Genomic DNA, 18413 nt, shown 5'->3' with positions numbered 1-18413 from the left:
CCTAAATGTCCAATTTAATGTTCTGGGGTGTTGTATATTAAGACACTAGCTTTCCGCCCGCGGCTTCGCCCGCGTGGAATTTTGTCTGTCACAGAAAAACTTTATCGCGCGCGTCCCTGTTTCAAAAACCGGGATAAAAACTATCCTATGTTCTTTCCCGGGACTCAAACTATCTCTATGCCAGTGTTGGCACTAATCAATTAATTTTTTAATCAATTAATTAATTTGATTAATTTTAATCGTGATTAAATTAATCCTGATTAAAATAATCATGATTAAAAAAGTAATCATAATCATGATTAATTTGTTAATCATTAATCAATAATCATTAATTTGATTAACTTGATTAACTTCTTAAATGTTCTATCGAAAACAATGTTAAAACATTGAATTCTAATATTAGATGTTTGGTTTTAGGCTACAATTTTATGACAGGTCATACCTAGATAAATATAAGGTAACCTAGACTGCCCCCCGCCCCCTTTCCTCGCTGAAACTTCCGGTGCAGTCTTCCGACCTCCCGTAGGACGATATTATCAGTCCACTTCCCCTACCGTTCCAGCACTTACTTGCAACCCCACACTCCCACCACCTGCCCCCCACCCCTAGCCTCCCCTGAAACTTCTGGTACGAAGTCTCCTGCACCTCCCCAACACGCAAAACCTCCTAGCTTAGCAACCCCACCACCCTTCTATTGAATTGCCCACGCGTGGGCCTCCCCCCGAAACTTCTGGTACGAAGTCTCCTGCACCTCCCCAACACGCAAAACTTCCTAGTTTAGCAACCCAACCCTTCTATTGAATTGCCCACGCGTGGGCTTCTCCCCGAAACTTCTGGTACGAAGTCTCCTGCACCTCCCCAACACGCAAAACTTCCTAGCTTAGCAACCCCACCCTTCTATTGAATTGCCCACGCGTGGGCCTCCCCCGAAACTTCTGTTACGAACTCTCCTGCACCTCCCCAACACGCAAATACTCCTAGTTTAGCAACCCCACCCTTCTATTGAATTGCCCACGCGTGGGCTTCTCCCCGAAACTTCTGGTACGAAGTCTCCTGCACCTCCCCAACACGCAAAACTTCCTAGCTTAGCAACCCCACCCTTCTATTGAATTGCCCACGCGTGGCCCTCCCCCCGATACTTCTGGTACGAACTCTCCTGCACCTCCCCAACACGCAAAACCTCCTAGCTTAGCAACCCCACCCTTCTATTGAATTGCCCACGCGTGGGCCTCCCCCCGAAACTTCTGGTACGAACTCTCCTGCACCTCCCCAACACACAAAACGTCCTAGTTTAGCAACCCCACCTTTCCGTTGAATTGCCCACGCTTGCACCTACCTTGGGGGGGGGGGACTTCTCCCCTATCGTCAGCCAGCCCACTTAACTTCGATCCTGACCCAATTTTGCTGGAGGATACCGGAAGAATAGAAGGAATTGTGAGAAACAAAACTAGTGCGATAAGTGTTTTGAGTAGTGAAAATTGACGCAGTTTTTTGGGAAAACGACAGTACAACTCCAGATCCCCCCTTTGCTAGATATTTTATAAGTCGCGGGTACCTTTTCATACACTCCCAACCCTTTTCTTATGAAAATAGTAGATAGTTAATCAAATAATCAAATTAACGATTAATGATTATGATTAATTAATCTTAATCAAAATTTTTGATTAATGATTAACTAATCATAATCAAAAAAATTTGATTATGATTTTAATCATTAATTTTTAATCATTAATCAGATTAACTTTTTGCCAACACTGCTCTATGCCAAATTTCATCAAAATCGGTTGCGAGGTTTAAGCGGGAAAGCGTAACAGACAGACAGACAGACAGACAGACAGACAGACAGACAGACAGTTACTTTCGCATTTATAATATTAGTTGGGATTAGAGGTGGGCGCCGATATAAAATTGGCCGGCGGCGGCGCGCCGACTTTTTGACCTCGGCGGCGGCGGCGTCGGCGGCGTGACCTTGTTTGACCTTTGTTCATTAGGTTTTTTTTTAAATCTGCTTTTTTAGTATCTGTCGTCAAGACTAATAGGGTGATTTGCAGTTGGTTGGGGTTTGAGCCACTAAAGCAGTGGTTTACCCTAGTAAATTAGCTCTCTTGATCATAGATACTTTGATATTTGGATAGCGGGTTTGGCTGAGATCAGGTTCTCGTGTATTTCCTAAAGGCGAGCGTACCAATGTGACGATAAAAGTACCCTTAACATGTATTTTTGAGCTCTTTGGATGCACATAGTTAATGTTGGATTAGCTGACTGTCGGTGGAATATTATATTCAGTACTGTTTTATTTATATTTATGGTCTTTCCATGTCATCCTACGGTCCAGGATTTTAATGCAGGTTGATTACAGCAATGTGTCGAGGTCTAGATTGGCCGGAGGATAAGTTTCACGTCTTAAATGATAATATGGTGAGACTTCGGGGCTTAATTACATGCGCCACTTGGTCAGCCAAGCAGTTGACATTGCAACAGTCTAGTCACTATAAGATCACAGTTACATTTGAGGAATGCCGCAGCTTTCTGGTGTCTGGGCTACTTTACTAAAGCCCGGTCCGTGAGCACGTAGAATTTTGTACAATGACCCCTAGCTACCCATCCTTATCGCTCGCGCGTAATTATATTGCTGTCGCGACTGTGCGACTGGCACCCGCAGTGAGTGTACGAACGCGATAGCAATATAATTACGCGCTAGCGATAAGGATATTAAGGATGGGTAGCTAGGGGTCATTGGACAAAATTCTACGTGCTCACGGACCAGACTATAGTAGATGTTATAAAGTATCGGACCAAGTACAGAGTCCTGGGGTACTCCAGCTCTGCAGCTAAAAAGAGAAGATTTTGTCACCGAGTTTGAAAACTATCTGTCACTGAGATAAGAATCCATCAGCAGGTAGTAGAAGTGTGCTAGAAGGTACTTTTTAATTTCATAGAGTAGTCCTTTATGATAAATAAACCCAGCTGAAGCCGCAGCGAATGCAGACGTACAGGATTCTTTCTTTTCCAAACATTGTACTGATTATGGTTGGTATGGTTTCTGCCAAAATTTATGGTCGGGTATACTATATTACATGGGTCATACTTAAAGGCAAGGGAATAAACGAGCAAGAATGATCCTTTTCCATAATTTTAACAATACAAATGTCAGATTAATTGAGCGATAAGAGAATTCGTTAGGCGACTTGCCAGCCTTACGGATCATTTCCAAAGTTAAGAGACTTGCGAGGTTCTTCTCACTCAGTGTGGTCATTGTCAAGACCATGGACTTTATGGTGATCAGATCAAATGCAAGTGCTTTACGAGGGTCCATTTTGGCTATTTCTTTAGCTTAGCCATCTCTCTTAGCGTTAGTTCTTTCGTTTCAGCCGAAAAACGTCCTGCGCCGCTCGCATCCAGGCACTTCCTGCGACCTTCTCCACATCGTCGGTCCACCTAGTGGGAGGCCTGCCCACGCTACGTCTTCCGGCTCGTAGTCGCCGCTCAAAAACTTTACTGCCCCAGCGGCCATCAGCTCTACGAGATATGTGCCCCGCCCACTGCCACTTGATTTTAGCGATTCTGTGGGCTATGTCAGTCACTTTGTCCTCCTGCGTCTTTCGTCCTCAATTTGCGTAGTAGGAATCAATCTTCTACTTTGAACTTGAGGAGGGTAAGCGGAAACATGGCGGTCAAATCCTCAGATAGTCAAGTACAAAGATATCCAGAAGCAGCATACGAAAAGATGCAAAATGAGCCCTCTCAAATCACAATGGGAAGGTTTGGCAGCACAGCACCTAGAATGGCGGGAGATTGTGTTGTGTAGAGGTGAGTCCGCGAATTCAACGAGCAGCGCATAACTGAACTCGACGCAAAACGCGATGACGTAAATCCCGTCCATCTGCCGCCATTCACTATAATTATGTTGGCGGCGGGTAATTTACTCTCAATGTGCGAGGAGTTTATGTAAGCCATCTTAGGGCTATGTAAGCCATCTTCGGGCGCACCAGCGCCGCTAAGACAGCTAAGTCGAAGTGGTCACCATGACCGAAATCGGTCGGATGAATCATCATCATCAGTAGGAATCAAAGGCAGGCATAGCTGCAAGTCTCGGATCAAGTCCAATGCTTGATCTTTTTTTTTTTATTGAATTGTGGATTTTTTGGATTATCCGTGTCAATGGGTTTAAATAAACCGGCTTTTCATGTAGCAAAGGTCTGATATTTTTCTTGTCAGTTCGCACTCATGTATTACCGGACCTAATAAGCGGAGAACACTTTGAGGGAGGTACTTTGTTGCCTTCCAGAGGTTGTGGTTCCTATTTGCATTCCGAGACATATTTTCTAATCTCTATGTGAGTGATTCGCTTAAAGTATAGTCCAATAGTGTGGGTTATCTGCCAGACGAAGGCGGGTATTTTTTTCTTGACAGCAAGAGAGACCGGCGCCTCTCGCGATCAATTATTTACTAGACCAAGCAGTAACTTGAATAATGTACTTGATTAACTGTTAGTATATTAAGTTATTCAATCAATTATTAGTATATCAACGGCATTAAGTTCGCCTTGTGTACCAATTTATATGGCATTAAAGAATAAGTATTATAGTTAGTTCTTCTGTTATATGGTTTACTGATGGGTCAAAAATGGGCCTTAACGTAGGCTTTGGCGTGTATGGAGAGCAGCTGAAGCTTAGGCTATCTCAAAGCCTGAGTAAATTTGCCTCTATCTTTCAGAAGTCTACGTCATTATTGAATGTGCGGAAGCTAACCTGCGAAAAATTATACCAACCACATAATTTACATTAACTCAGACAGTCAGGCCACGATGATGGCCTTAAACTCCAACTTAATCACCTCAAAGTTGGTAGAAAACTGCATGAGTCGACTGAATACCCTAGGAAAACGTAACAGAGTAACGCTGAGATGGGTTCCAGGTCACGCGGGAATCGTGGACAGGGAAAATGCCGACAAACTGGCCAGAGCGGGAGCGGAGGGAACACAATATGGTCCAGAACTCTTTTGTGGTATTCCCAAGTCTCGCTCGAATGACCCTGGAGAACATCTATTTAAACAAATCCTTTAAGGCATGGTCAGACACGCTAGGATTAACTCATTCCAAAGCTCTTATAAAAGCCTATGACCGAAAATGCTCAAAGCAGATCATAGGACTGAGTAGGATCAAAATGCGCATCTTAGTTCGAGCCTTCACTGGACACAGCAGCTTAAACAAGCACTTGTCCACTATGGAACTTTCGTCCGAATCAAGAACGTGCAGGATGTGCCAACAGGCAGATGAAACGCCACTACACATTCTCACGGACTGCGGACCTTTGATGCGCAAGCGAAGCTTACACCTGGGCAAACACATCCTAAGCCCACAAGATGTAAAACATATCGCCCCCCAAAAGATACTGCAATTCATAATGGATGCAGGACTCGGAGGCGAACTGTAAGGAAAATAGCGGCGATCACAATAGATCGGTACCGGTCGCAGTAATACTAGGACTTTATTGAACTAGAATAGCCGCTCAACTCAATAAAAAAGTAGTTCTTCTGCGTTTGAAACACAAATTAGTACAGTATAGGAGAGGAATAAATTTCAAATAGTTTATACAGTATCAGTATCGGCGCGCCGACAGCTAGTCGTCGGCGGCGGCGGCGTGAAAAAATTCGCGGCGGCGGCGGCGCGCCGGCGTGGCGCCCACCTCTAGTTGGGATTATGTGCTTGAAAAATGTCTTTACATTAAACAAAGTCCAACTCAGACAATGCCAAATTTTGGAATGGTGAATAGTGATCGTAAAACCTTTTTTGGCATATCTTCAAACTGGCAACGAGATTGAATAAGTTCCATGGAACAAATAAAAAATCTCGTTCATTGTGAAGTTTAATAAAATATTGTAATTATGTACTAAAATTTAGATAAAATAACACCGAACTGGGACTGGGACATTATGGATCTCAAACATTAGAAAACAATTGAGAAATTAATTTCGAACCACCATTATCTGACAATCACGAACTGGATGAAACTGGTTCGACTGGACCTTGTATTTTATTGCCACGTTGAATGTGGAAATTAGCATCTGTTGTGCCGTTGATGACGTCGCAAAACGTAATGGAGTGAGAATCGGCCATCTGGTACAAACATCTGAGAGTAATGGAAACCTAGCAACATCGAATCATTCAACTAAAAACTATTCAGAACAATGCACCGAGGCAGGCAAACGGACGGAGGTGTAAATGTAATAGATCAGTTGAATTGATAAAACTTAGGTCAACAGCAGCATGAATAAAATTGAAATGGATTTTACAATGCGAGATGGAACCGAAATAACTATGCAGTAGCACCAAATTATAAATAAACGTTTACAATCAATTTGGAAACTAACAAGAACACTCACGTACACTTGTGCGTTGGCTAGACTTGAAACATATTTTTATCTTGTTTTTTAAAATGAAAATACCTAGTTATCTCGTACCACCCGAATATCGTGATAAAACACACGAATGTTTTAAAGTAAACGTTGACAATATAAATTAGCTACCTCATTTTGGCACTACCTTAACAGATGTTGTAATGAATGAGCAGACCTTGGCCATTCCTCGAGCTAAGATCACTCAACTAGCACACATACGCAAGATTACATACTGTAACTACGTAACAAGCGCTTTCTTAGTTCCAAGGTTACGACAGACGGTTGCGAGAACGAACATACCATTAATCGGTAACACACCCATCAGCGGTATTAATTCGGCCAATGCGAAAATTTACACTGGCATAATAGGTAATTTACAAAACAATCCATTAGAACTGCGATCAGCAGAAAATGAACATCCATTGCCTTAATTGGCTGAGATATGGATAATATCGCATTAAGGCACAGGAGCAGATGTTCGTAAGTGGAATATTAATTGTTTCTGGAAATACCTGTAGGCACGTGCTGCTCGGCGATTCGAACTAAGCATCCATTGTGAGGATGGATAATGAACCTGCAATCCCACACCGAACCATTGCGTGTCGGATTCGTTTGAACGTGGTTGTTATGCCACACAACCATTTATAGAGCAGCAACGCTATTATTGATTACTGTCACTAAGACTTCACATAATTTCAAATACATAATTTCAAATGACTCCTAGCATATTGGACTGAATTTTGAAGCTGGACTGATGCATTTAAAAATCAATACGGAATTTGCTCAAGCTACTGAGTTTAAGGGATATTGGACAGCAAATGGTGTTACGACAAGATATTCCGACATTCGTGAATAAGTACGAGTCAATAAGCTCATTTAAGAAAATACTACAATAAAATGAATCTTAGGTACACTGCTAATTTCAGAGATGTTTCGTTTTAGAACATTTGTTTAGACTACACGGTGATATTATTTTGGCACAAGAATTGCCGTGGGCGGTAACATACTAGATACAAAGGCATTTTTTTAGTGTTCCAGTACAAACGAAATAAAGCTATGAGCCGCCCATAAAATCAGCAAATTTCAGCAATGGCTAAGGGGCATCAAGATAGACGGGCAAACGGGCATCTTATATGGTTGTGATAGGTGTTATTTTGGAATAAAAAAGCAGTCGAATGTGCTAGACTGTACATTGTGACTGTCAAGCAAGCTATAAATTAATTATTGAAGTTGTGAGACGTACACGTTTTCAATTGACACAACATTTTAGTAGCAAAGTGTACTCTCATACATATTTTGATGATTTCTCAATAACAGCCACACCTTAAAACGAACATCGAAAGAATGTTTCAAATTCCCAATCCAAATTCAGTCATGTTCCCGTGTTAAAACAATTCATTTTTATCTGGCAGTGCGTTGGCAATAGCAGACGGCAGTCAGCCGGTGTATTTCGCTTTATTAGGAAGCCACGTATTAAACTCCCAGCACTACACGTGCCGGCTTCGTGCTACACCAAACGTGATACAGACTATAACTCACGATAAAGAGAATTCACGGATTGAACATACATTACGTCTGCAATCAATTACTGCAGAATAAAATATTAAATGAAAACTGAAAGCAACGATCATGTCTCTTCTTAAAATACAGTAGTATTTTATTCGATAGCTGAATGTTATCACTTATCAATGTTTTTAAAATGCTCGATTTGGTTATCAATACGATAACTACGAATAGAGGTGCTACGACACAGTATAAAACTAATTGATAAAAAATTAAACAAATATTTTACTGTTACATCGATATTTTTAATTTCATCGTAATTTTATGGAAGATCAATACATGGTGACAAATAATTACTGAAATTAACTGACTTTTTACACTTGAACTTCAATGCTATAGGCACTCGATATAATAGATCTAGACGTGAACATTTTAATATTAATACGCACAGATATAAAAAGACAACTGTTCGCAAATACACATACTGTCACACTAATGTTTATAATATCCAAAATGGCCTTAAAATGTTCACATTAGAACGTAATTGTGTTGATGAGCAAGTAGTGAAGCTACTGGAATGAAGGTATCTGCGGATATCAAGCTGATATCGAATCTCCTAATTACCGGGGACACAATCACTCTAGAGTTATATACAATGATAATAGTAACGAAGGGTACATATCAGAAATTTCTTATTATCCTTACGATTTTAAAAATAATTGTTATAAATTGAGACGACTAAAAAACCGTCGCATAGCACATGAAAAACGCGATGTCGAAACGCTTAAAATATGCAGCAATAAGGTATCAAACAATGTCCAAATGGTGAATGTCGCTTTCTTTTCTAACAAAATAAGCAATCATTGGAAGTGTACTAAACAATAGATTTCGATTTCTCACTGAAAAACGGTTTGAACAATTTCCACACCACACAATGGGTTGAAAGTGATCTGAGAATGGGCTAGTTCATAATGCCGTTAATCGCGATACTACAATTATTACAGAAAACAATTTACAGCAGCTGTTGCAATATAAGCACCAGATGAAAGGGAAAAAGAACCTAAGAATACCTAGACGATCTAAGTCTGCTCATTTCATTATTGCAAATTTTTTACAACCGATCAACCGAAAATCGTACACCTGAATACGATAAGAAGCAGACTTTATAAGTGCCCTGAAGTGTTTATGGCAGTTTTGAAACGACACACGAGTATAAATCTACACGAAAGAACAGATTCAAGCTTATCACAATTCTGGACTCTGATAGGTTAGATTAAGAAGGATTTTGAGAGAAAGTTCTAGTTGTAGTTGTAATTGTAATGAATGAAATTAAGTTTTGACTGCGTAATTTTGTGATACTGTGCAAAAATGAAATGAGCAGACGATTTATATTGATATTCTACTAAAATCTAAAGCCTTAGACACCAAGCTATTACCACATTGCGTGTGTCGTATATGAAAAGAAATATGTAAAGTGACTAGCTATATTGAACGATATATGCTTTCATTATCCATCTTAGGACGCACTAAATTGGTGCAAAGAATTAATTTAATACTGAAAAGTGTGACAACTGATTCTGTTGGATTATGTGGTAATATCAACAGATTTTACTAATAGAACTAAGCAAACAAATCATAGTTATATTCTAAGTATTTACAATGACAAGACCACCCCCAAGAAATTAATTATGGCACCAAATAAAATATAACAAGATTATTCACAATTCATCACTGATTCCTCAATAAAAGAAAATCATCTACAATCCAGAATTCACCACATAAGACATTGTTTTATGTTAGATTAGTGCTTCATGATTGAAGATTCTGTAGCATTTAACACTGGTAACTTATAGTAAATAGATGTCAATATACAAAACAGGCTTAAGCCTAACCAGAAAAATAGCACACTTTCAAAATTATGAAAACCTCAAGTGATATAAACCTTGTTTATCACATAATATTACTTGGATTTAATAAAGCCAATCCAAAGTCATTATTTAATAATAACACCAAAATAAAGTTTCATTATTTGTCTGGTTAGGATCAGAGAAAGTAATTGATTTACAAATTACAATAAAAACACACTGACAATAATTAGAAAAATGTTTATGTGTACAATTTGATATGATAATTTAATTTTAATTAATGATTTCGTCCACAACGACTTTAGCTTGATTAGTCAAAAATAAAATCATGAATATATTTCGTCAATGTTACTCATTAATTTTAATAGGGAGTGTAAATGTGCATTTAAGTAACCTTTCCAGGACATTATCAACCTACTGACTATTACCACAGACGCGCACGATGTTTTCACAATGTAAAATGCACTACAAATAACTAGATATTTATTTGTACAGCCTGGATTCAAGTCCTACATCTAATAGCTAACAAACTTTATTAAACATTGCCAGTGTCATCTCTGTACCACTCACTCCACAGGTGGGACTGGTGTGTGTAAAGTTGCATTCTCCATTCATTTACTCACACACTTATTGGTAACATCAGTCTCAAATAAGATATCGCCTTCGCGGCACTTTACGAGATTTACTACAAGGAAAATTCAACATATTCCTACTACATCTAAAACACATTTTAAATATAAAAACTCTCTCATGACTTAGTTTGTGCTGGACTTTAATATTGGATTTATTTGTAAGTGACTTTATACACAGTAATAATAATGGTAAACTGCCTTAGTTATAGTCGGAATATGTTTACTTTAAGAATTTATTGCTTTTATGACAACTGATGCTAACAATAAGTTGCAGGTACCTTATGGTTGCTACAGTTTTGGCTGTGGATGCATGATTTTCAGATTTCACAATTAAAAATACTCTTAAGCCTACAAAATAAGGAACTAATACAAATTACACATAATAGAAATGAATGCTCACATCAGATCACAAACACATAAGTCAAATTGCACAAATGAACACAACTACACTATACATATTACAATAAATTAATCTCTTCAATATGTTGATGTAGTTACAGTCCCTTACATAAAATATCAACTGATACAACAATACAACTATAAATAAAACCAATAACAAAATGTCTATTAATTAAAACCTATTATAACAATCCATCAATATGATTTTAGGAAATTGATTTTCTAACTTAAATAAGTGATCAAAATAGCTCTAAATTGATGGTTTAGTGATGTACTTAGAATAAAATTCATAAAAATATTTCATTGTGAAGATTCGCCTTAAAAGCAATGTGGAAAATTTTGATAATTAATACAAAGCTATAAATTGATTTAATATGTAAAAATAATTATATAAAATATGATATAAGCTAACCACATTTCAATACTATCAACAGCAATCTACAAAATATTGAAACTAAAATACAATAATAATGTCTGAGTGCAATGTTTTGTGTAAGTTTGGATGTCAGAAAAACATATCGGGGAATATCACCAAAATGAGAAACCTTCCACTCCCTCTCTGCTCTAATATACAACTTGAAAGGGCACAAAGCAAATGAACGCCACCAAAACATTGGAAACCGGATCTACTACCATCTCGCTTACACTCTGAACTTGTTTCATCTGAGGTGCCAGCCGGGGTGCGCTTCAGCGTCTATGTTCACCCAGAGCTGCCGGCAAACAGTTGCACATGTCACCATTCCACGACCACAATGTCACGGAAGATTCACTAATACAAAACTCCTACTCACGGTAGTGTCCGCTCGCAGGCACCAGCTACTCGCTCAGAACTCAGCGAACTCCTTTGCACACTTCTCAGTCGATGAGATACGCAATGCTTCCTCCTCGTAGTCGTCGAAGTTGCTCGTGTCTCCGGGGCCCTTGCAGCGAGGGATGAAGGGCGCCTCGATCTTTTTCTGGAAGACGGCGATCCAATCGGTGCTGGCGAACCACTTGTGACCTTTGATGTCATTCACGCCAGCCTTCAGGTTGCCATAACGCTTGGTCAAATCTACCTGCAGTAGATTGCGTAGGAGGTCCTTCAGGTCCGACCCAAAGTGCGAGGGGAATCGGACCTTGCCAGAGACGATTTTTTCGTAAATTTGGATCGGTTGGTCAGCGAAGAACGGCGGGTAGCCGGCTGCCATCTCGTAGACGAGCACGCCCAGCGCCCACCAGTCCACGGCTTTGTTGTACCCTTTAGAAAGAATAATTTCGGGCGCTAGGTATTCTGGCGTTCCGCATAGCGTCCACGTACGACCTTTGACTCGCTTGGCGAAGCCGAAATCGGTCACTTTGAGGTAGCCCTGTGAGTCGATAAGCAAGTTCTCCGGTTTGAGATCTCGATAGATGAGGTCAAGGTAGTGTAGATATTCGAAGGCGAGCACTATCTGCGCCGCGTAAAAACGCGAGTGGGGCTCTGAAAAGCGACCCACTTTACGTAAATGCGAAAACATCTCACCACCTGGCACATACTCCAGAACCATGTACAGGTTCGAGTTGTCCTTGAAATGAAATTTGAGGCTCACCAAAAAAGGAAAGTTGATAGCTTGTAATATACGTTTTTCGTTTAGTGTGTGCTCAACCTGCTTCAGTTTTACGACTTTTTGCTTATCTAATATTTTCATAGCATAATATTCTTTCGTCGGTTTATGTTGGACTATCATAACTCGGCCGAAGGACCCCGTGCCGAGGGTTTTTATCCGCTCGAAGTCGTTCAATCCGGCGGTGTTGGTAGGATTCTTCTTCCATTTCTCCTCGAAATCCTCTTTGGCCTGGTCGAGGAATTCTTTGACGCTTTCGGCGGCGTCCACCTTCTTGTTGGCGGTGGCAGCATTATTGCCCATGGCGCACACCACAAAATAGTCCGGAGCCTCGATTTGCCGTTATTAGAGGCCGCCTTGTTGCACTAATCGATGCCTGCCTGGTGCGACCGCGTAAGAAACGGGGCAGGTCAACACAAACCAATTTGAAACACGTACATTCTCAGTTTTGAGAGCACTATCACACGTCACAATCGCCGTTCGTTATTGGCACACATTGACACGTTTAGTTTAGATACAAAAATCCCCAAAAATACTTTGTCACATTCACAAGAATAAAATGGCTTCCACTACCGGACTCGATCGACAGAGCGAGATCGAGCGAACGATTTGCTCACGGGTGGCGGCCAATTATGACGATGTTGCCAACTTCGTACTGAAAACTACTATTACAAAATAAAAACTACCATTGCCTTCCGCAAGTCTCTTTGAAAAATGATCATTATAAGATTTTTATTAGAACAAGCGTTTCCTTAATATAGAAGGCTTTAATTAATTCATTTCCCCTTTAAACACTTTTTTAAAGGACGCCAATTAATAAAATAACTGACACCATTTTTTCTAATTGATTATTTTTCTAGGTACCTATCACTACATTTTCCTAGATAGATAGCTCAATAATTTGCTGTGCCTACTTACTCTTTTCAATACAAATATTATTTTCCTAAATAAAAATGTTTAAGTTACGGTAAAAGTGATAAATGTGAAAATTATGAATAATTATGTGAATAATCGCCGGTTATTATGAATAATTAATTCACACCGCACCGCACCTTAACCTATTTTTCACTTTAAATCAAAACAATATATTATGGGCATTATGGAAAAGTAATGTTACGCAAGAAACAGTCCAAACTTATTATTCCAAATTATATTAATATTATGATATCAAAACGTTCAAAATGTGTGGCTGTACACAAGCGCTGTACACGAGCCGGTGTTCTCTTTTATGACATTTTCAATTTATCACATTTACCGTAACATTTACACAGTACTTACCTTTTGTTAAGCAACGGAGTGCCTGTGTCAGAGGAAGCAACTCTTCCTTAGCTAAGTTATCTTATCTAAATAAACAAATACTTAAACCTTTTTCAAATATCACTTAATAGTATTATCTTGGTTTATGTTAAATGATAAAATAAATTACCTACATATTTCAGTAGCTTAAATTCATGCATCATAGCACGTTCCTATACTGGTTCCTATAGGTACTTAACGCGTTTAACACTAGCCACCTACATTAATTTAGAAGTGACGTATTTTACGTAAATACCATTATTTTTAGGGTTCATGTATCATTCATATTAACTGTAAAGGGGAGGCCTTTGTCTAGCTGTTATTCCTTATTTTTTATAATCTTAGATTAATAAAGCCTAGATAGATAGTCAGTGCACGAAAGGTGAGACAGATTTTAGTGAGCCTGAATGGCTCATTCGTAAACGTCACATGAACTGTCAAAGTGAAAAATTGGTAAACACGTCCGACGACTTTTAATTAATTAAGACGGTTTGTGCTGTGAAAGGGTGTCTAAATACATCAGAAAAACGAAAGAAAGTGACCAGTGTTACATTTCATAAGTAAGTACTACGATTCGACGCGTATTTTGCTTGAATTTGGCTTTCAAAAATTAAATACGGGAATGATACCAGTAACAAGAAAATTTATTTCCCAATTGTCAGCCGTACAAATACACTTCCTTTTTATGAAATCGAGACTTTTAAGTCGATTTAACTTATTGTAATTAGGTAGGTACTTTGAATTCAATAAATAAGTAAGTACTTGATGCGTTTTGTTTTTGTTAATTATAAAATAATTAAAAACGTATTAAAAATTTCCCTACTTTCGAGGAAATCGCCTTCATTGTCCACACTCCCCAAGAAAATTGACACTAATGACATACGATTTTTGCCTCACTCTTGGCGAAGCGTTTCACAGTGTGTTATGGGACTGTATAAACGGACATTCTCATTGATTTGATGAAACGTATAGAGCTCAGTTATACAAACATGATAGTAAAACTCCCGTTTGAAAATTCCACGTAGTTTTCGCGGTATAAAAATTCAAAGTTACCTATTTTTTTACTTCAAAATTATGCAAAAATATTCTCACTCGTTAACTAATAACATTTAATTCAGAATTGTTATAATACTTCATAGAGCTCTTAAAACTACACGTAATAAGCGTATTAAGTTCTTCGTAAACGCATTCAGTTAATTAAGAAAAACGATTTTAGTGATTTTTGTTTTTATTTTTTTTCTCAATTATACCTTAATATATGCAAACATTTTTAATTGCAAGATATAGTCTGATATTTAATCTAATTGTATTAATAAAATCAGCTTTAAACTCCGTGATATATTTGAGAAAAAACATAAAACGTCTTAATAAAATTTTTACGAGTCTAGGGTCGACAATTTTTGAAGGAATAATTCATGTCTAAAAAGTTTTAAATCCCGCCTGTTATGTGCATAGTGTTGAAGGTTCTAAAAAGTCACATTCACATTGTTTTTAACCGACTTCAAAAATAGGAGGAGGTTCTCAAGTCGAGTCTTTTTTCTTTTTTAACACTCTTATATTAACTTAAGTTGTATGTAAGTAACTAACTAAAAAAGTATGTAAACAAATCTAGGAAGTCGAATTTATCCTACCTTTAATAATTTTCTCATCGATTTGAAACCTATGTAAATCGAATGTCAATACAATAATTTGGTGTAATCGAGCTGATGATATTTAAACATCCAAAAGAAATATTGCTATTAAAAAGTGATGGGAAATTTACAATTCTATATGGCGCATATTTTCAATTTGATTTTCCTCAAATATATCACGGAATTTAAAGCTAATTTTTTTTATACAATTATATTAAATATCAGACTATATTTTGCAATTAAAAATGTTTGCATAATATTAAGGTATAATTGAGAAAAAAAATAAAAACAAAAATCACTAAAATCATTTTTCCTAATTAACTGAATGCGTTTACGAAGCACTTAATACGCTTATTACGTGTAGTTTTAAGAGCTCTATGAAGTATTACAACAATTCTGAATTAAATGTTATTAGTTAACGAGTGAGAATATTTTTGCATAATTTTGAAGTAAAAAAATAGGTAACTTTGAATTTTTATACCGCAAAAACTACTTGGAATTTTCAAACGGGAGTTTTACTATCATGTTTGTATAACTGAGCTCTAATTACGGTTCATCAAATAAATGAGAATGTCCGATTATACAGTCTCATAACATACTGTGCGTTTGTATGAAGACTATCCATCTAGGCTTTATTAATCTAAGTTTATAATGGTGACTTTTTTTGGTATCTATTTATTATCAGTCGTGTCCAGTTGGGAATGCTTAAGTCTTAATTAGGTTTGGTGCATGTAAAACAAAAAGTGACAAAGTAACATGATACAAAACACATTTTAATAAGGGTATTCCAAAAAAAAAACAGAAAGACGAAAATAAAGAAAGGGGCAAGGCGTTGGCGTTGTAGAAAGAAGAACATTAATGCTCATTTAACGATAATAGAAATAAAATTACTAAAACTTTAAGTTACATCGACCAACCGGTGACTGGGCGGTTAAAATAAACGGTTTTACTAACTTTTTTTACCACCTAACAATATTTTCCAGAAAACTACTGTAAGTTTGTAAATTTTTACTAACGGCAACATCAAATAATTGCTTCTTTGTTAGCTCACGACAGGTGGCAGCACACATTCCTTGCGAACCGTAGATAGAGTCTATCTACGTTGCGAACGCAGTTGACATGCGCTAAATAAGTCGACGAGATTATTTTACTTGAAAAAGGACCTTATTCGACAAGCAAAAGCGTCAAAATTCTAATATCTTTTTAGGACTGTTATTAGTCGGATTACGGATACGGAAACGATTTCAAAGCAACTTCACGTATACGTAGCTAAATTAAATTAATATAAAATACACTTTAAAGACACTGTTATTAAGCAAACTAATTAATAATCAAAGTAAAAGACTAAATCACTCTAATCATTATAATTCATCTTTAATCTACATGAATAGGCCAAAAATTAAATAAGACCTACCTATAACTAATACAGGCACCTACATAATTTAAATGTTATCCATTCACTTAAAAGTAGGTAGGTATTATACCTACCTACACCTAATAACACTGCTATCACATAATACCTACCTACTGGGACGTAAGTGCCTACTGTAAAATTGAAGGCAAAACATTAAAAAAACAAACAACTTTAACGTCTTGCAACTTTCGATAAGGAGACCACCATATTTTCTTCACTGACTTATTTATATTATCTGTCTAAAAAAGGAAAACTTAAATTAAATTCCTACCTATACATAATAAAATCTTAAGTTATCATACCTCAATAAATAGGTACAGTCAGCGTCAAATAGTTCGTGACACCAAAGTAGCTAAAAAGTTCGTGTCGTCGTCCTAAAAACGTCTTTGTTACAAATGGAATAAGGTTGTGTTGTCAACTTTTTGGCCACATTGGGTGTCACGAACTATTTGACGTTGACTGTACTTAATTGAACTCTTCTACTACTACCTAACCTACTGAAGATTGGTCATAGAGCGGGAAATTGATCGATAGTGTAAAATACACATTTTTCAGTTTTACTTTCACCTTCCCGATCGATTCTTTTGCTTATCTACAAAAATACAAACTTAATTTTGCATGAACGTGGTATTAAATACCTAATATTGTAGTAGGTAGGTAGGTACTTCATGCGTAATTAAAATAATATTATTATTTTGTTGAGTAGAGCGGCACGGAAAATGTATGAGTAGACCAACTGCCACTGTGGCATTTAAAACTGCGCCTAATTTCGATGGCTGTAAGAACCATTTACCAAGTAAAATACAACAGACAACCTTGGCTATCAAACAGCATAGCAACCGAAATGTTATTAAATTATTTGACCGCAACAATAATAGACCTAGGCTATAAACAAATCCCCGTTTAATGATAAGTAGGTAGCAGTAGATATTGCTTTTCAGGAATTTCAGCCGTTATTGCAAATCATTCTCATGAAATAGGTTCAGCGAAGTCAAACTACAGCAAACACATCTTACTTATGTAGGTACCTACCTTAGATTTATTAATCTAAGGTACCTACCTACCTACCTACTCAATCTTTTTTAATTACCTTTTATTTGTGCTTTTATTGAAGAAGTATGTACCTATGGTCCTAATTTAAATTATGTAAATAATTTATTGTAGAAAATATTTAATTACCCTTATACTTAGATTATTAATCTAAGCCCTTATAGTACCTGCCATAACAAAAAAAATAAGTTTGGTAGATAATAATTACCTATTAATATTTTATTACGAAAATTGGAAATCTTTTTAGAAGTTTTGTTTTGGGTTAGTAATAGTTTCGCACGAATGTGCGAAACGTCCCCTTTCAATAAAAAAAAAATATTGAAAGGGGACGTTTCGCACATATTCGTGCGAAGGAAAATCGTGCGAAACTACTACTTTTTCGTTCCCGCGCGCGCGACTTCCCCGCGCCCCGCCGCGCCGCGGGGCCAGCGTGTGGGGCGAGCGCGCGCTTCTTTGGAGGATTGGAGGTTGAATCTTATTTTGTGCACTATTTAAAACTACCTTTTTCCATTCATTCATCATTCCATTTATTGTTGCCGACTGTAACAAGAAGAGATAAGGTTTCCAAATGTTGAACATTTTGATAGGGTCATTTCGCTGGTTTTCGTCCTGCGATGCGACCAGCTTTGTGATGCGAAATG

General features: G+C 37.6%; 1 protein-coding gene across 1 annotated transcript; it reads right to left on the bottom strand.

The window, feature by feature from the left end:
• Nucleotides 1-8185: 8185 nt before the first annotated feature.
• Nucleotides 8186-13013, bottom strand: LOC135076080 (cAMP-dependent protein kinase catalytic subunit 1). The gene has a single exon (XM_063970535.1). The coding sequence runs from the start codon at nt 12682-12684 to the stop codon at nt 11623-11625; it is 1062 nt and encodes a 353-aa protein (XP_063826605.1). The 5' UTR covers nt 12685-13013; the 3' UTR covers nt 8186-11622.
• Nucleotides 13014-18413: the final 5400 nt, after the last annotated feature.

This window comes from Ostrinia nubilalis, chromosome 11 (genome assembly GCF_963855985.1).
Source record: "Ostrinia nubilalis chromosome 11, ilOstNubi1.1, whole genome shotgun sequence".
Lineage (NCBI taxonomy): Eukaryota > Metazoa > Arthropoda > Insecta > Lepidoptera > Crambidae > Ostrinia > Ostrinia nubilalis.
The sequence above is the reverse complement of the archived record's forward strand: the minus strand, read 5'-3'. Positions and strand labels throughout refer to the sequence as shown.